At 36.4% G+C, this 20,325-nt stretch overlaps 1 protein-coding gene across 1 annotated transcript; it reads left to right on the plus strand.

Annotated features, from left to right (window-relative positions):
* Positions 1 to 365: 365 nt before the first annotated feature.
* LOC145787558 (mitogen-activated protein kinase kinase kinase 7-like) lies at positions 366 to 18,682 on the plus strand. Its single transcript, XM_082599323.1, has 13 exons — positions 366 to 3,697; positions 8,712 to 8,934; positions 10,233 to 10,371; positions 10,623 to 10,710; positions 11,623 to 11,715; positions 12,276 to 12,406; positions 13,182 to 13,352; positions 14,600 to 14,738; positions 14,945 to 15,020; positions 15,719 to 15,827; positions 16,437 to 16,579; positions 16,842 to 16,990; positions 17,186 to 18,682. Exons 1-13 carry the CDS (start codon positions 3,617 to 3,619, stop codon positions 17,390 to 17,392), a joined length of 1,749 nt encoding a protein of 582 aa, XP_082455449.1. The 5' UTR covers positions 366 to 3,616; the 3' UTR covers positions 17,393 to 18,682.
* Positions 18,683 to 20,325: the final 1,643 nt, after the last annotated feature.

Genomic DNA, 20,325 nt, shown 5'->3' on the forward strand with positions numbered 1-20,325 from the left:
GCATTGTGAGTCCTATGTGTCAACAATTATCTTACAGTTGTTGAGTAATTGCTTTAAGTCTGATATCCCAAAAACTTTGATGACGACTCTTATAAACACATTGGCATTTTTGTTGCTGCTGTTTTGACTTGTGACAATTTAAGATTGGCAATTCAGAAAACCAGGTCTACATAGATTCGACTCCAATATTAATCAGTTCAATAGTATGGTACCTTTTTATGTTGCCATGCTCCGGCCCCGGCTTTAATTGTTTTTGATCACTTATGCTTTGGGCAACAATATTTTTACAGTAGCATGTGCTAATCAGCATCAAAACTGCCCATTTCACAGTTTTCCTTGTGGAATTGGTCTGGTTTGAGAGTTGTAAGAATAAACAGTAATGTGTTGCGAGTTTTTAGTCAATGATTTGTTAAGGACCTGATTCAAGCTTTAAACATCTTGTCAAATTGACATGTAATTGATCAGTTTAGTCTATCCACTTATACTTTACAATGGTGAAGTTGATAAGCGATTTCATGATATTTATTTCTGTGTGATTTTACAAACTTTGATGTAATTTTAAGTTTTCGAACGATTATTGAAGTTTACAAATATTGAGATAGAAATGAGCCAGAAGATAGTTGCAGATGCATATAATACTGTACTACATAAATTATTTTGAAATACGTTTGGTTTGAACTTCATACCCCCTCCGGCCTCCGATACTAATACCATGGTCAACAGTAAAAACTTTTAAAATGAAATATCCCTAAATGAAACAAGGTTACTGAATTCGATAATTTTGCTTCAATTTGAAGACCCTCAATTAGCTTTAGTTTTCAAGATGTCAAATGCCCATTCCTAGTTACGACAAGCTGTATACATCTTTTTGTTTTGTTGCAAGAAATGCTTTGCATGTGTAATGTGTATTTGTGTAATGTTCCATTCCGCAACACCAATGTGTTATACTACGTCAGTGTATGTAAGCTGCTACTACAATTTAAATTAAAGGACTGATTACGAAAAGCGCTGAAGTCACATTGGAATATGGTAAAATAAATTTAAAGCACTGTAACCATTTGTAGAATCAACACTGAACATATTGTCAAGACATCTGTACTGGGAAAAGTGCAACCTAAGTGTCCAATGGTAGCCTACCTTTTGTGGTGTAAATATCCTGCCTGTAGATTTAACTTTTGTTGTATGAATGCTCAGAGTGCTTTAAATTTGTTTTACACCATACTTTTCATAATTAGCTCTTCAATGCTGTTTACAGTGCCTTCATTTTTCCTATCCTCACTTTTTGTGTTGTGTAATAAATTACAGGCCAGTGAATTAATATTATGTGTCGTGATCGCAGTGGGCTTATTATAAATACTGTACTTATTTGTAAGGTTTTTATATAATTGCCTTTTTTCGTATTCTGCTCTTCCAGACCTTAGCTGCATGCAAAGATATACTACCATTCCATCGGAATGGCCCAATTCAGTGAGTCCGATTCGGTGAGTCCGATTTGGTGAGTCCGATCCCTATTCAGTGATTTTTTGAATTTTTTAAAAAAATTATAGGGTACCGTAGCCTAATTATCATTGCCGTTTTAGGGTTAGAAGTTAGGGTTAAAGGTTAGGAACTCACCGAATCGAACTCACCGAATAGTAGCAGACCCCCATTCCATGGTGGTGGAAATCAAAGTGGTCATTTTGCCAATACTTTCAAATGCATTGTATTGTGATAAAACATCTACAATTCTCCAACAGCCAATACTGTAGTTTCACAAGGTACCAACATTTCTGACAGCAAACTACATCTTGTCAAAACGGCAGCAGCACATTCTATTGCCTCTAAGCATCCTGCCTTTTCCCTTTTGCCAGTAGACCCTATTGAACACGGAATGACCCGTTTCAGAGAATCCGATTTGGAGAAATTCAGATTCGAAGACAGCCTTTTTTTGGAGAAAGCCCTTTTTGAAGATTTTTTGAAAATCCAACAACGCCTTCTGTTTATTTAGAGAATTTTGTTTTTTATTCAACAATATCATTTCTTTTGCATTCGGACAAAGAAAAATAAATTGAATTGAAATTTAGCGAAAAATAAAAAGTGAATTAGATTTTATGCTTCCATTTGGAAATTATGGCTGATACCACATAGGAAGTCCCACATGGACTGAGGTGGAACATTGCTATGCCCATCGAAGCAAACGACAGGTTTCTTGATGCGGTCGTCGGCATCCCTATATTTTTTCAACTTTTGTGGCAGACTATGGCCGGCTATCACCGTATGGTGTGCTATTATCACGTAGGCTATAAAAACACCTTGTTAATCTTAATGTTAAGCAACAGAAAGCAAGATTGTTCAAACTAACTTTTAAATTGGATGATCAACTGATCATTCATTTTATTCATTATCATTCATTTCTCTATTGTAAGCTAATTCCATTCAATATGTACAGACTGTATGATATATAATACATATGCTGCTGTGATTTTACATTTTCCGAAAAAGGCTTTCTCCGAAAAGGGCTGTCTCCGAATAGGGATTTCTCCGAATTGGAATCTCCCAATAGTAGCAAACCCTATTGAACACTTAGTTTTTTTGGTTGTATTCCATCAGTTTGCGATGAAGAATTTAAAACCTGTGAAGGTTTAGTGCAGAAATTGCTATAATTCTAACCTGATTGATTAATGATTAGAGGAGTATTTTTAGAGGTAACGCATGCTTTGCTACAAAATTTTACCAAACTCAATAATGAAGGAAATTTATGATATTATAGTACTGTATGTTGTTTTATTTTTTTTATCTTTGACAAATAGAAAACTAGTATCCACTTCTTGAAAATTGAAGTGAATTTGTTCATTTCATTTAAATTGAGAGCTACCGGTAGCCTATTTGTTATGTTGGTATTATTGATGGTGTTAACATTATCAAATGCTTTTGCTTGCAATACAGTTTTGTATATGTGTCATGCGAAATCTACATGATGTAAACAAAGCTTAAAAATTTCTAAATTTGCACTTTTAGCGATGATGAACTCTATTTAAAGTCTTAAACCATTTTGAAACAAGTATCATAGCGGACATAACGCAAGTTTTGTCTTTCATTTCAGAAACTACAACATAAAAACAGTTTGACTTTGTGCATGTACTATAAAAAAGTTTGGTTTGCACAACTTTACATCATAAGTCTGCTAGTGAATACATTACTGTTTCGTTTTATATTTTGACCAATTTAGTGCATAGCAACATTAATAACAATGCTTTCCATCATTCATTGTCAAAAGAATTATGCATTTTGAAATAAATGTAAAAGGACAGGTTGTTGATTTGTCTAAGTCACTTTATCTATCTAATTCAGAAAACCGATGTTAAAAATTGAGTTGCAAATTCACATTTATGACTTAGTTTGGTCTGTAGCAGAGTTTGTCATGTTCTATGTCACTTTGAGAAGATTATAACAACTGAATGTTTTTCTGTGTGTATTTCGGTTCATTGAAATACCGTACTGTAAGATTGTTTGACACGTGTACCGTGGAAATGCTTGTCTCATTTCTGAGTCAAATGCCCCTGTCATGGTTTTATTTTTTAGTTTCACATAAGACTAGATAATGGCAATATATTAGGAGTGAACTACTTGTGTCGCTATGGCTACTGGTGCACCAGTGATAGACCAGCATCCTGGATTCATCGAAGAAATAGGGAGCGATGAGCTTGAACTTAAAGAGGCAAGTGTTTTGCATCAGTTTAAAATTTGCTTCGATGATAAATTTGTAATTTTACTGTAATATGTGCAATTGTGCATTGTACCGGTAACTGGTATCACATTTGCTTATATCCACATAAATTATTCTGTAGCTCAATAAAGAAGACGACTACTTACAAATTCAAACTTTTAGCTTTTTAAATGTTTTTTTTTTGATTTGTAATAAAACTCATTGCATTAACCTGTACTTTTGCATGATTAGCCTGTACATGAAGTGTCTGCTATCTGAATTCGGCTTTTTGTAGATCATATTTACTGAGAAAGAAAGTTTTTATGAACAAATTTAGTAATGCTTTTCAGCTTTGTACAAAAATGTATAGTGAAATGATCTATAGATCAGGTTAAATTTTGCATTGATCTTTATGCAGATCCAGAGATGGTTTAGAATGTGAAAGATGCATGAAGTTTGAAGAAAGAATGGTTGGTCCTTTTGAAAAGCTAAAGGACGAAGTTGAATCAGTGAATGCCTTTTGCTATGTATGAGATAGATTAAATGCCAGTGGTGGTTACTGGTTATGAAGTGGCAGTGACTGCAAGCGTAAGGTTTGGTTGGGTAAAATTCAGAGTGTCGAGTAGGGTGGTTTGAAAAATATTTTTTTGCCATTTTAACATGGGGGGGTTCTGAAAACCTGGCAAACCTTTAAAAAATAATATTTACACACCTTTTTTTGGTAGGCCCCAAAACCCTGCCACCTACCCCCCAATAAAGGTCACGAAAGGTCAAATTTAGTTAAAAATCCTCTAACTTGCTCACTACTCATAGTAGAAAGTCAGTTTTTGTGTCAAAAGATGCAGAATACCTATGTTTCTATGTGCCATAAAAGGAACTTTTTCTCTAAATGCACTAGTTTTTGCGATAATTGAAAAAAATGCATTTTTTAGGGTATTTGGGTCATTCCATGCCAAACGTTCTGAAAATCAGAAAGTTCCCAGTTTGACCCACTTCGATTTTGCTCTAACTAGGTCAATATGTTATTTGGCATGATATAGCCATGTATTACAAATTTTAGCTCAATATCTATTATAGTTTTGGAAATATGATGCTTTAAAGTTTTAGGTACCCCCTAAACTTTTCCGCATTTGTTTTTTTGGACCATTTTCAATTAACCATATCTTTTGTTCCAAAGGTTATATAAAGTTTATGTTTGGTAAAATGGTTCACTCTTAATATTACATGATTGCATTGTCAAAATGCAATTACTTTGCAGTATAGTGGAATAATCAAGCCTCAAAGTAGCTCTTTTCTTCACCAGACAAATTTTGTGCCATATTTGGAAGTCTAACTTTTTTATGAAAAGCAGGATGGTTATTATATTTATCATGAATGTTGTTTCCTTACCAGATAACAACTTCACCAAGTTTGATAAGTAACACTACATTTATTGGAAAGTTACAATGCATCAAAATATGCACCCAAAGCAAAAAAGCCAAAATAATGCCATCTTGTGGTGTAAAAACACCCCCGTAAAAAAGTGTTGACAAAACAATCTTTTTTTACCTGTTGAAGAACATTACCTAAGGATGAAGAATCAAGGAATATGACACTGCAAGGATGTGTCAAATATTCCGTTCTTCATCACAAATATGTTTAATTGCAGGGGGTTCTTCTATTTCAGCCAAGTTCATGTTTACCATTTTATAGTAAACTTTTGCCTTGTGGTAGAGTTTTGGTCTGTGAAAATGACGTATATTAACACATCCTTGCAGTGTACTCATATTTTTTGATTCTTCATCCTTAGGTAATGTTCTTCAACAGGTAAAAAAGATTGTTTTGTCAACACTTTTTACGGAGGTGTTTTTATACCACAAAATGGCGTTACTTTGGCTTTTTTGCTTTGGGTGCATATTTTGATGCATTGTAACTTTGTTACTTATCAAACTTGGTGAAGTTGTTATCTGGTAGGGAAAGAATATTCATGATAATATAATAACTATCCTGCTTTTCATAAAAAAGTTACAGACTTCCAAATATGGCATAAAATTTGTTTATGATGAAAAAAAGAGCTACTTTGAGGCTTGATTATTCCACTATACTGCAAATTAATTGCATTTTGACAATGCAATCATGTAATATAGTTAAAAGTGAACTATTTTACCAAACATAAACTTTATATCATATAACCTTGGAAGCAAAAGATATGGTTAATTGAAAATGGTCCAAAAAAACAAATGCGGAAAAGTTTAGGGGGTGCCTAAAACTTTAAAGCATCATATTTCCAAAACTATAATAGATATTGAGCTAAAATTTGTAATGCATGGCTATATCATGCCAAATAACATATTGACCTAGTTTGAGCAAAATCGAAGTGGATCAAACTGGGAACTTTCTGATTTTCAGAACGTTTGGCATGGAATGACCCAAATACCCTAAAAAATGCATTTTTTTGAATTATCGCAAAAACTAATGCATTTAGAGAAAAAGTTCCTTTTATGACACATTGAAACATAGATATTCTGCATCTTTTGACACAAAAACTGACTTTCTACTATGAGTAGTTACTAGTTAGCAAGTTAGAGAATTTTTTTACTAAATTTGACCTTTCGTGACCTTTATTGGGGCGTAGGTGGCTCGCATAGGCGCCGGGTTTTGAAAATTGCCGGGGGGGCAAACTTTCTAGCCGACTGATTGCTTACATTCAAAATGCTGATGTTTGTTTGTCAGCATTGATGTTTGTTTGCGTCTATCTGCCATTGTATATCGCCAAGCTTTATAATGTAGGCTCAGGCCTCGAAATTCACGGCGGACATGTCCGCCGTCACAGCATGTGATGTCCGCGGGAAGTACCATCTAGATCGGTCATATTTGTCCGCCGAGAAATAACACAGGAACTAGCGATACAAATCGTCATTGCATAGCACGAACAATTGTTGCAATAATATATTTTCTAGCGCATTCTAGCGCGCATTTAGAAAATGTGAATACTGTATCCCTTAGCTTCCATTCAAGGAGGAAAAATTTCGATTTTTACGTTGCTTCAATGATTGATGACATTGAATCAGCGTAACAAAGGTGAATTCTTCGCTAGGAATCGATAGGAGTACAGGTAGTTCTACGCTAATCACGCGCAATTTAGTTCAAGTTTTACGTCACAATGTCTGGCTTTGATCTCCGAGTAATAATGATACGGCAAGGTTGGTTACTAAATTAGATTATACGAGTAGGCTATTACAGCAAGATGCAACAAAATTTGTTAAGTTTTGGTATTACAGTAAGAAAGAAAAGACCCAAGGAAAATTCACTTTCGCTCACATGACATGCAAAAATAAACTTAAAGAAAAAAGCCTGTGAAACTTTGCACAGCAGAAAATAGTAGCGTTGGTGTAGAAATTTTCCGACTCCTTCCCAGAGTATTGTGACGCAATAAGCCACACGACCTCGTTCGGGGGAAGTTAATCATTTATGTGACGTATTGACCAGCTACACGGCGCTTTGACTCTTTAAGCGCAAGTCGTTGGTCTAATGAAAGCCTTTCAGAGTGACTTTACTGATTTTTTAAAAAGCCTTCTAAAACCGTAGTTATAGTTCTGAAATGGCGAAGAATTATTATCAAAATAAAGTGATTAAGCATGACGATCGACGGCTAAAATTGGAGTGTCCGCCGAGATACCTGCTCAGACCGGACACATTTGTCCGTCGTAAACAAAAACGAATTTCGAGGCCTGTAGGGTACTTCGAATTATATGCTAGGCACTTTGAACTTTAGCTCTTAATACGCGTAGATACTAAACTGAGCAAACTGCACCTCGTTATTGACACTCCCAAGAAAAAACAAAGCGGAAGAAACCAAGAAAAACGTTTTTCAATCATTGTTACTATGCTTCAACGGCACCGTCCATGCTGGCGTTTATCAGCTACCGTACTTCTGTTTCTTTTGTTATCTTAGGAGCAGCGCTCTTGTTGCAACAAGTAGATCTTCTAATTGAGATCGATCCGCAATGAAGGTCAAACTAACGCAAATTTGAACTTACAAGTATTTGCAATAGGATTTAAAAAAAAAAAAATTTGCGGGGGGGCAGCCACCCCGAGCTAAATTCACGGGGGGGGCGCCGCCACTCCGCCTCCCCGGAGTCGGCGCCTATGGGTGGCTGGGTTTTTGGGCCTACCAAAAACAAATTGTGTAAATATTATTTTTTAAAGGTTTGCCAGGTTTTCAGAACCCCCCCACATTGCAATTGCAAAAAAAATATTTTTCGAACCACCCTAGTGTCGAGAGTTGTTACGTGGTAGAAGATTTCTGTTGAAAATGAGAGGAAGAATTTATATTTACTAGTTGTTTGAGATTTCCAATGCGAAATGGAAGTGAGACATAGTGCTTACAGGAAAACAAATTAATAGGCAATTTTAAGAACAACTGAGAGAGCAACGGTGAGGGCAATATGTGGTATGAAGCTGATGGACAAAAGGAATACTGAAGAACTTATGAACTTGCTTGGGTTGAATGAGAATGTTGACGAAGGTGGAAAAAGCAAGTTGAGGAGGAAAGCAGCAAGGTGGGCTTGACAAGAGAGGTTGTGTTAGACAGATCGATGTGGAGGCAGGATGTGAAGGCAGGATGTGAAGGCAGGATGTGAAGGCTCGGCACTTGGAGGTGAATCCGTCGTACCTTTTTAAAAAAAACATTCTGAATTTTTTTCTTTGGCGCTACGGGTCGACCAATGTTACAGGCAACATGTGCAGCCTATTCTTGCATTACTGCAGTATGACAATGATGCAAAAAATTCTATTTATCCAAGGTTATGAACTTGACCACAGGCACACACATAGCTTGCACACACCTCCGGGCCAGAGCCACCATCACCTCCGGCCGGAGCAAGAGTTGAAACAAATGGCTGGAGATGATTCCATCACTAATGTTATTACAATATGGCCTTATTGAATGTCGAAGCAATGAAGCTCTGCTTTGAAATGCAATTTCAGTTTAAAATATTTCTATTTTTTGCTTTCCTATTTCACGTGTCACTTGTTTATATTTCAGCCGGTTGGGAAAGGTTCATTTGGTGTGGTATACATGGCCATATGGAGAGGAATTCATGTTGCCGTTAAAAAGATCGAGTCAGAAGCTGAGAGAATATCATTCATGACAGAACTCCGGCAACTGTCTCGTGTGTCACATCCCAACATTGTATGTTTGTACGGGGCATGTCGTAACCCCGTTTCTCTCGTGATGGAGTTTGCAGAATGTGGATCTTTGTATTCTTGTAAGAATTTTGTTTTGTAATACAATAGTAATTGTATAACAGTATCAGTATGTACCGAACTTCAATACGGTACCTTAATAATTCAATGAACCAGTTGTTTTCAAACTTTTATCACTGCAGCGCAGTACACTCAGAAAATTTGTATGGCCTAGTGTTGCGACCCAACAATGACTTTGTTGAGACTCAAAACTTTGCTTATAAAAATAACAAAGCAAAATATCATCATCATCATTGTCAGCCATTGTTGTTCCACTGCAGGATAAAGGCCTTCCCCATATCATTATAATTTTGTCTGTCTTTGCACGTTTGTGTCCAGTGTTTGTCGAATTGGTAGAGTTCGTCTCGCCATCTTGTTTTCTGTTTCCCTCTTTTGCGTTTATTGTCAAGCGGTATTCAGTCAGTAGCTCTTCTTGTCCATCTGTTGTCAGTTGTTCGCATGATATGTCCTGCCCAATTCCACTTTAAGCAAAATATAGGTCACATCAAATGACTGTGATGGGAGAGCTTCCTTGCTGAAATAAGTTTACCAAATTACATAAGGATTTGCGTGACTGCCAGTTACATCTTCTTCTGATGTTTATTCTACAACTACTTCAGTTCAATCACAGCCATGACAGAGAATTCTGCTTGGCTTAAATAAGACAAAAGGGAAAGTATTTGCAGTGCTTTCTTAGCTAAGCCTGATTGAGTGCTTGCTATTAAGTTAATCTAAAAACGATGTGCCTTCTCCATTCAATTGCTTTGCAAAACTTATGCACTCTTTTACTGGGTCTGCTACTATTCGGCGAGTCCGATTCGGCGAGTCCGTTTCGGCGAGTTCCCTATCCGGCGATTTTTTGAAAATCCAACAACGCCTTCTGTAAATCCAACGACGTGTACGACGCCTTCTGTTTATTTAGAGAATTTCGTATTTTACTCCACAATAGAGGAATATATCATTGTATCACAGCAAAAATTGCTTTGCTGCTTCTTTGTTTGACTCACTTTGGGTTTAGCTATATGCCTTTTTTCTTTTCCTCATTTGAATAATGATATTTGTATTTAACTGTCGAAAGTGGCAGGTTCATGAGGCATTTAGAACAAAGGTTGTTTAGGCTTTCAAGCATGGACTGTCAACATCGCACCGATTCTTTCCATAAATTTATTAAATCACATCTTTTTCCTACCTTTTTTCATTCTTTTGACTGAATGAGAAGGAAAAATAACTTGACGACTTCAGTGGTTGTCTTCACCTGACGACTTAGAATTGTTTAATGTAAAAATACTGTTGGTGCTTACTGACACAGCTTACTTTGCAGTGCTGCATGGACCTGGGCCGCAACCTCATTACACATCGGGTCACGGAATGAGCTGGTGCTTGCAGTGCGCCACTGGCGTTGCTTATTTGCATGGAATGAAACCTAAGGCTCTCATACACAGAGATCTAAAGCCACCAAAGTAAGCTATCACTTTTTTAATAGTCGTTTCGTGATTTGTGGTGGATGCTTGCATAGTTTTTAGTAGTTTGGTAACGTTGTACCAAGATGTAGGATAGTTTTTAGTATTCTGGACTTTGTATTTTGCAGCATGGTTTTGTGTTGTTGAAGGTAATATTTGTTCTGTTTGGTATACGAATTCCGCATAAAAATCCTGTCTTTGTGTTGTTTTAGTGTGTGAAACCTAGAAAGACATTTGTGTATTATTTTTAGCTTGCTGTTAACCAACAACGGAGTTGTCTTGAAAATTTGTGACTTTGGAACGGCTTGCGACCAGCACACTCACATGACCAACAATAAGGTTGCTGTTTGATGCATGAGCGTTTCTTCACATTCTCGTCTGTTTTTACTGGTCCCCAATTTCAACAAAAGAATTTACTAGCCAATACTTTGCTGTGCTGTTTCACGGTAAAACACATGCCTTATTACTGCTGGCGTGAGATGGCATGTCAATGTTTTGCTTATGAACTTTATTATAATATATCAAAGATTAAGAATAAAGCTTCCTTTGAGATTTCTAACGTTATAGCGGGATTTCCAGTAACCTACTTTTTTCCACACATCATTTCAGACTAAACTTCAAGTTCAATATATATATTGTAGAAAGCAGATTTTTTATGACACATTATTTTGATAGGTATAGTAGCCCCTACCCTTTTTAACTTTTCTTTATGGCTGGTTGCACCAAACTTATGGAACTTGGAAACTATAAAATTCTATTTGTCACTACTAGTGTCAAAGACCATGTACACTTGTACAGTATTATATAGGGACAAAAATACTGTTTTGTATAACATAAAACTACCTGATTTATTTAGACCTATATAGTCTTTAAACTGTAAAACCCATTACAAATTTTTGTACACCAATTTCTGTGCTTGATTGTTGCGCATGCCTTGCTTAGTGTAGACTAGATATTAGATAATGTAGATATTTTTTTGAAATGTTTTATAAAAAAATAGTGGAAATAAAACTGTTTTTCTTAAAAATTTGTTCCGTTGAAGAAAAGGACTCTCATTTTTTTTGTAGTGTACCTTTATTTGAAGTTATTTAATATGTACCTTGGTTTAGTTTACATCTTAAATTTTTCAAAATACAAGTACTATCATGTGTAGCATCTTATTTGCAATCCATTTGAGAACATAAACGCTGCCATCAGAAAATCAACAAAAAACGTGTAGATTTGACCTTTTTATCAAGTATTTTTAATCAGGGTTCAGCAGCTTGGATGGCACCCGAAGTGTTTGAAGGCTGCCAATACAGTGAGAAATGCGACGTATTTAGTTGGGGAATTATTTTATGGGAGGTACGTTGCATTGGTAGCAGTAACTGTTTTTAACGTTGTATTCATGAACTCCTTTCGAACAATTGTTTTGCAAATCCCCAAACAACAACAAAAAATTTGGCCATAACAATGGGGGTAAATTTCTAATAAAGATAGATTTTAGTGCTTAAATGGCAATGCGGTTTCCTAAAAGCAATGCAATTTAGGTTTTTCTCAAAAGCTTTTTTCAGAATCACCGCTGCATAGTTTGAGCTAGCTTTCTGTGTTTTAAGTATATTAGTGTCGTTTTCAGGTTTGAAATACATCACTCATCAAAAACGTACCCCCCTGATATTTAAATACAAACCATCAGTACGGTAACCAAATCGTATGAACACCACTGGGGCAAGTGAAAGGTTGAAAATCTCTAATAAAACCCTTACGTACGTGGTACGTCGTTCCACACGTTCTCTTACATAAGAACAAGGCAGCGTGAACTACAACATTTAGTCACAAAACGACCGAGACTTTCATTTATGTGTTTCATGGTAGAAGTTATTCATCGTTTTTACATTTCAAATTGGAATTAATTGATCTATTAGGTGCTCACTAGAAAAAAGCCCTTTGATGACCTTGGAGGGCCCGCCTTTCGTATCATGTGGGCTGTACACACTGGTGCCCGTCCTAATCTCATCCAGGGTTGCCCTAAAAGTGTGGAGCAACTGATGACGAGGTGATGCTTTCAATTCTATTTGTCATAAGAATGATGAAATTTCTTATTGATGCTGTTGTTTATCAGGGTTAATGCTGTGATTCGTGCATTGACGACGCAGTACTGAACATTGACAAGTTGTAAAAGGGTTAAGTTGCAAAACCTAAACACCTTGAAGATTTGTTCAATATTTTTTTTTTTACGTAGCTTTGAAAATATTTTGACAAAAAATTAAAACAACTAAGCTGTGAGAATCTGGCAACACTACCTTTCAATTCGACTTGTACCGTAAAACTCTTCCAGTGTCTTTTCTACTCAATGCATATATACTATTGTGTCACTAATTTTGAAAACTATCAATAGACAAAAACAATCACATCGATATTGACCATGCGTTTTGATGTAGTTTTACTATGGTTTCAATATGATTATTTTGGAATTTTGGGAAGGGAATACAATAGATAACGATATTTCCACACCAGCAACAAGAATTATACACCATATACACAAATCAGTACTTTTTTATATCATTGGAGAATAGAACTGGTTTGCTGGCTATGCCACTCCCCTGAACAAGATTGGGTTTAACCACAAAATCTTGAGTATCGCTCTCAGGCTAAAGTTAAATCCTAGTCTGTCCGAAACAGTGGCATTCTTCACCACTACATCATTACACGTCTCATACCCAGGTAACAAAATCACTTTTTACTTCGATTCAACGGCACTTACTGCAATCTTGAAACGCAGTAAAGAGTGATTTTGTTATTCCAGCTCTGTAAAACGTTTCCTGTTTCAGCTGTTGGTCCGCCAAGCCCAATGAAAGACCCAGTATGAATGAGGTGGAGGATGCGATGAATGATCTCATGACGTTCTTCCCTGGAGGATCTACTCCTTTATCCTTCCCATCTCACGACTACGAGAGCAACTCTGAAGCGAGTTCTGGTTACGAGCTTAGCATGGCTGACAGGTGGGAAGTTTAACATCACATTGCATCAATGTTGTATCAACATACCAGTATTCTGACCCAGCCGAAAAATCACTTCTTTTTGTACATTGATCCAACGCGTAGGCTACAGAATACAGATGTTGATTGTTGAATCAGTGTAAAATGGACTGATTTGTTGGCTAGGAAGAAGCGCGTCTCAAGTTTAAGGGGACACTCCTGATGGAAATAATTTTTTTTACAAAAAAAATATTAAAAACTGTCCACTGTCTGTAGTGACTTTTAATAATGTCTTTTTAAACATTATTTCTAAACAAATAAAAAGAAAGTCAAAAGTCATACAAATTTCACTTTGTGTGGAGATACATGCAGTTGAGAGGTTATTGTTATTTCCTTATTCACTTCCAAAATTGTTTACCGGCAAAAATAGTGAACAATTGTTAATTATGACGTAGCAATAAATGGTAAAAATGTTATCTCAAATAAACAAAATAAACAGTGTAAAATATTGAATTGACATTCGTGACGAAATTGTAACATATCACATAAATTGGGTAATAATGATTTGAAAACGAAGGTGTAAGAAGTTTGAACTATTTAAAGTTTTTTAATTTAAATTTATTTCTGTGTCTGCAACTCTGCACTTTGGAATTTTTGTCTCTTTTGTTGATGCAATGAAAAGCTTTTCTGTCAGGCACAAGTCGCATCTTCTTGATCAACATCTGTATGGCTTTGAACTGGCGATAATTTTCCATTTGATTGTGAATATTTTGTTATGATTTTTCAAAGACCAGATTAATTTAGAAAGTTCGGTATCATTTTTGTATTTTTAATTGTTGAAGGACTTTATGTGGTTTCTAAATCTTGTTTTAAATTGACTTTCTGTGAGTCCAAAATATTTTGTTCAGTGTTTGAATGAATGACAATGACTGTAGCTTGATAGACGATGCAGGTTGCAAAACAATTTCCGTTCAAAGGGGAATTCGTTTCATCTCGGCAATTGCACTTTTTTGCAGGAGAGGATTCAAGATCATCATTTAAAACTTTACACTTGTTGCTTTGTATGAGATCAGAGACGTTTTTTATGCACGAACAGCTGAGTTTGATGGTGTTGCGATTAAACAGTTTAAACTATTTGTGGTTCGGCGTGAAACGTTTTTTAGTTTCGAGGAATAAAAACTGTTTTTCAATGTTAGTTTCAACATTGGCGCTAAACGCCAAATAATCTTAACAATCACTCAGTGCTCAACTGTAGCTTTCTTGGGTTTCAGCATCAAGGACAGTCATATGGGCACCATCAGTGATACCATCAGAAAGCCATCCGTTAAACCCGTTCATCCAGCTGCTCCGTCGCTTAGCAAGGCACGCATGGGCTCCAACTCTCCCAGTGGTGTCCTCCAAAGACCGAAGGTACAACAGAGGAATAAATAGATCCAAGAAATACAAAGTTTTGTTGTTATTATTTCAAAGGGTGGCCAAATTTGATAAAAATATTTCTTGTAAATAATTGTGGTTAAGAAGGCATGTTTTTTATTATTCTAAAGATCTATGCAAATCAACGTAATTTACTTTTCTAAATGAAAAAAACTCGTAATCTAATTAATCTTGATCTTTAGGATTTATCGTTAGACACCAAGTCACTATCCAGGCCTCGTTCACATAACACTCCTAGGACCCCCTCAGATCCTTTTGGTGAGTCGGAATAAAACTAATTACAAATTTGAATCCACTTAGTTTGTTTCATCCCTGGTGGAGTTTTTAGAATGTTTTTATTCAAGTTGAAATTTAATTCTAAAAATAATGAAGCTTTAGTTGGCGCTGCTTGGCTGTTTGCTTAGCATTGAGCACTCTTTTTTGTGGTTTTAAAAACTCATACATGTTTTCCGTATTCTATAGAGCTTGGTCACTTGCGTTTAACAAATAAGTTGTTTATTTTCGGCCAAACCTTTCCAAGCGAAGATGATGCAGACATGCAATTGTGATATTGAGAAAATGCAAAATCAAGAAAATGTCTGGTTTAGCCATTTTGTTGTTTGACGTAAATAGCCCACTCCAATTTCTTGGATACAAAGCGACAGGTTTATTTTTAAGGTTTGCTTTGGGTGACCGCTAAGTAGTTTTAAGAGACCGCAAGTGTTTCATTTAAATACCAAAAAATAGCCATATTTGTTAAAGACATAGCGAGAAACAACCATTACTTTTCTACTGTAGTTGCAAGTCCAAATTTTGGGAAACCGCTGGAGAAATTTGGGGAACCGTTTCGGTCCCCCAAAACACCTTAAAAAAAACACTGCAAAGCGAACGTCATCGCTGGTATAACTTTTTTTTAAAAGAACTTTACTGGTTTTGTATGGTAGTTATTGACAACAAACATTGTGTTTGCGTGACAGATGTGGGAAGAAAAGGCTCACCCGCCGACGGTGCCTTTGTTGACTTTGAACACTCCGGGATGTTTAGAACCCCCGAAAGACCCCACTCCTCAACTCCCACAGCAACAAAGTAGGTCTTGGTGTCATTTTATGTTTAATTTACAATTAAGCAAAGGCGCTTCATTTCCCTGTTTGAGAAGCTTTAACTTCTTTATGATTTTTTTGTCATTAATGAAATTTTTGTACTTCAAGAGTTTTTAATTTCTATAAAAACGTTTTTTGTAAAATATTATTGCAATACCCTAAAATTTAGAGATTGTTCAATCTTCAATGTTCAAGTCACTTTAAGTTTTGCAATTTTCGCACAGGCGACAAAAGGGTTCTGTGCCCTAACGCGACTTTTCGGTTTTGTTTCAATAAATAACCAACCACATTGTAGAGCATGGACGACTTCCATCAGTTTACCAATGCCTACCTAATACCTATATGTATTTATAATAATGCGTCTAGTAATTAGTACGCTATTTCAAAGTGATGGTACAGCTAGATTGATGGGTTTTCAATACATTCTCTACTTGGGATAACAGTGGAATATAAAGACAATTGTGTGCGACTGTGATGCATAAAAAAAGTGCAAGATACTGTAACATTGATCAAGTATGAACATCATATCTGCCTATTGAATGTTTGAATTAAACACTGTGACCGTAATGGCCAACATTGCATAACAATTCTTTAGATCATTTCGACACCTTGGAAAAAACTCTCCAATGATCGATTTGGCCCAGCATGCGCCCTCCCCGGCCTCCGAAGGACATATTTTATCTTCCTATGTTCCTCCTGTTCAGCCTACACCAATCTCTATAGAGCGTATATCTTCAGGTGAGTTTAGAGTCACGTCCTGTGTTTTCATCCAGCGCTTTCTTCCGCGGCTGACAACCTACTTAATTTTTTATTTTGATTATTATTTCATTGTTTGTTTGTTATTTTGATATTTTATAATTTTTTTATTATTTTAAGTTTTTTATGGTTTGTAGTTGATTTATTTTTTATACTAATCAGCAGTAAACCTTATGCAGTACTTTGAATTTGCTTGATTTGATTGTTTTAAAATCGGTTTTGTTTATAACGTCACTGTGTATAGACCAGGAAATTCAGCATGAGTCTCTGTCACGCGCTTACTTGACACTGGAGCTGCATCTTCAACCCCTGCCTCCATCGACGTCTTCGAAAAAGTCGATGGAAATATATCAGCAACATTGTCTTCTCGCGGAAGAATATTTGAGGGTTTCAGTGAGTTATTTAACTTCTGGCTCTTGTCTGTGACAAGCTTGATGATTTATGAACTGTTTGACTCATAGTTATGTTAAAAGTTTGGCTTATAGTTATGATAACAGTTCATTTTATAGTTGTAATAACAATTTGGCATCTGCTAAAAAGAAGTGGTGACGTCAATATGATTGAGAATGGAATCTCGCTCTTTGGCAGACATCTATATCAGTGCTCAAGCAGCGTGGAAAACAGCTCCAAAGAGAATTGGAGCAAGATGAAATAGCTCAACTTGAAGGCAACAAGCTGAAGCAGGAGCACCAACAACTTGTGGAAGACAACACATCTCTACAGAAGTGGTACGACCAGATGAAGAAGGACCTTGCTAGAGTCCGCGAACACCGACAAAATAAAGTTTGCTCCTAACTTCTTGTATCGTTTTGAATGTTCCCAGACAGCAAAATCCGTCATTTTTGTGTTGATCATACATTGATTCTTATCGTATGCAGACGTTGAGTCAATGTAAAAATGACGGATTTTGCTGTCTGGTTTTGGCCACTTGCACAACCAGCACATGTTTGTTTTACGCATCGTTTCAACGACGAAAAGATGTAAAGGAAGCAACGGTTGCGAGTTATGTATGATTGACATGTATTCCAGTTTGCTAGAGAAATTCGTAAGCATAGCCTACTTAATATTATCGCAAAAATCATATTTCTTCGTCATATTTTTCCATAATTTTGTACCAAACATTTGTGTCTAGTTATTATCGATTCAATTTTCTCTTAGCACTTCATTGTTTCGCGCTACTTGCCGTCTTTACAGTAGTTTGTGCTTATTGATACCTATTGGCTTTTTTCTTATCCGTTTGTAATCGACTTTTTCAAATTTTACCCGCTGCAGTATTTCAAACGAAATGTCGCAATATGTGAGTGTTGTTTCAGTCCAATCATATCACTTGACGCAGCAATGGTTTCAACGAATTTGATTGTGAATTTTTGCTTGTTTTTGTTACTTAAGCTCGTCTGCTGTGTTTCAACGTTAACTTACATTGCATTTGCGTTGCTTGGCAAAATATTTATTTCTTTCCAAGTCAACTTAGTATTTCGTCAACGTCAAGAAATATAACTCAGATAGAAAATCAGCCATACTAAGTGACTTGTAGCTTTTGTTGTCATATAGCTTTCGCTACCGTAAAGGTGGCTTCCTTAGTGTCTTATTCAAATAGAGATATCTTATTTGAAATACATGCAACGTTTTGATTTTGCACATGACTTAGGCTATTGTCAAGTTCGGGCGGTGTTGTCATTGATAAAGTTTTAATCTTTAAAAGACACCACAGAGGTGTGTTTTTTTAATGAGGCTAGCAGGAAAGCACCAAGGTTTCTATGCAACCTTTTGTCTCCGCCTAGATACTGATTTTTGTAACGACTTGCGCGTAAATTGACCAACTCTGTCATATGAACTCGTTTTATGAAACCGAATTTTGTAAGTTTTATCGCCTACAATAGGCTAATGACGAACTGTGTATTCTGAAATTTTATGGCTATATAAAAGAAGATGAATGGTGCACGTTGAAAGTATTTTTATTCCTCTTGCCCTTTCTATTATGAACTGAAACCGCAATGATTTATTGAAACAGTGCACCGTTTGAATCGAACCGCGTGCCTTGTGTGCATCGCTTTGCAGACAATGTTTATGTAAATACAAAGTTTATCGCCATTTTGACTGAGCATTAGAAGCTTGTTGGCCTAATTGTCTTGTCGCCTCCATAGCGCTGCCAGCTGAGACTTTGTGAACAAAGAAACGATAGCAGCACAACTGACTTCAACACCATTCGTCATAACATATGACCAGGGAACTGTGTTCCGAAAGCTAGTGCAAATCGCTACAACCACAGCGAACACGCAGCATCAGACTAAAACAGGTCGTTAGTATATCCAGGGCCGTGTTAACCGTTCCCCCGGCCGGAGAGACTCACCGTTGATAAGGGGCCTAGCCTACTCATTTTAGTCTAATGTTTTTAACTGTTTAAAACATAATAAAAACATACCACAGAAGTTCGATATAATCAATAGCAAATTAAGTCATGCAAGGCCGTATTTACTGCTTTCCACACCCCCAACTGAAGGTCCACCTCAAACTGGGGGCCCACTCATATTAGTTAGTGCAGCGTTTTTCGGCTTGTAATTTTACAATTTTTTTCCATTTCTCTAAAAAAATTGCTTGCTCAACTGCATTTCGTTCATCTCGTCGATATTGAGCAAGCATTGTTGGGGATTAAGGGAGTGAAACGTTTTTTGCGTCTAAAAAAACTAACAAAATGATGCAATATTTTGAAGTAAATACTGCTCACTCAAATAGCCTAGTTAATAATAATTAAATTGATAAATTTCAATGCGAATTGAAATAGATTATAAAGTGAAAATGTTATCTGTGAAGATGGGACCACCTCAGGTAAATTTTCGAATGTCTAGCAGCCTAAGAGCCTTTCTTTCTCTAAATCCGGTTACGCGCCTTCCTTATGCACTGGTTCAGTTTGATTGCTTGATTGGCGTTTATTTGTGTTGCGAGTATAATACACACAATCATTAAGCAAGGTCAAAGTAGTACAAACAATTACATAGAATCATTAAGGAGTACAAACAATCACATAGAATCTGTGGATACTGCAACGGGTGGCTGCGAAGTGACCTGGAAGGTCTTCTAGTCAAGCAGCCACCCTCAACAAAAGAAAAGGTAACAAATTAAACATAAACGAAGCAAAAGAATTAACACATAATTGTTGCTGTAGCTGTTGTGTTGTTGTAGCGTGGTGCAAGGAAGCTAATAGTGTAGGGCAGGGCTACTCAACTGGCGGACCGAATCCAGACCTTCTGGGTGTTGATGGTGGACCTTGAGCTTTTGGAAGAATAACCTCATTGCCACGTTTCAGGGCTTCTACAAATTCTTACTGGGAGGAAGAAAGTTTTACTGTGATTATCCTAGTTGCTGGGGGGCTTCGACTCCCAGACTCCCCAACACTTTTTCAGAAATCCAATTTGAGTTACCTTTTACCTGAAAAAGTGGTTTGGTACAATATAATGGGAGCCAAAATAATGGGAGCTGCTGACTCGAAGACTATATGTCACTTCAATGCTTCCTGTCGTCTGTTGTATCGCATCTGTGATCGCAGTGTACTGTTTGTTATCGCAATGGACGCAAATAAAAACATGACTATTATTAATACAGATAGTTTAACTTTCGTTTTTGCGTGTGAAATACTGTAAATTATTCATCCGACCGCTAAAAATATTTAACTTGTCAAACTGGACCTTTGGATTAGTTGAGTAACCCTGGTGTAGGGCGAGACTATTCTG

This window comes from Aplidium turbinatum, chromosome 18, assembly GCF_918807975.1.
Source record: "Aplidium turbinatum chromosome 18, kaAplTurb1.1, whole genome shotgun sequence".
Taxonomy (NCBI): Eukaryota; Metazoa; Chordata; class Ascidiacea; order Aplousobranchia; family Polyclinidae; genus Aplidium; species Aplidium turbinatum.

What these genes read in the sequence shown, in the direction of transcription:
- LOC145787558 (XM_082599323.1), top strand. Translation starts at nt 3,617, where the DNA reads ATGGCTACTGGTGCACCAGTGATAGACCAGCATCCTGGATTCATCGAA. An exon ending in ATGAGCTTGAACTTAAAGAG is followed by an intron (nt 3,698 to 8,711) that starts GCAAGTGTTTTG and finishes TTTATATTTCAG; the next exon opens with CCGGTTGGGAAAGGTTCATT. An exon ending in GAGCTTAGCATGGCTGACAG is followed by an intron (nt 13,353 to 14,599) that starts GTGGGAAGTTTA and finishes CTTGGGTTTCAG; the next exon opens with CATCAAGGACAGTCATATGG.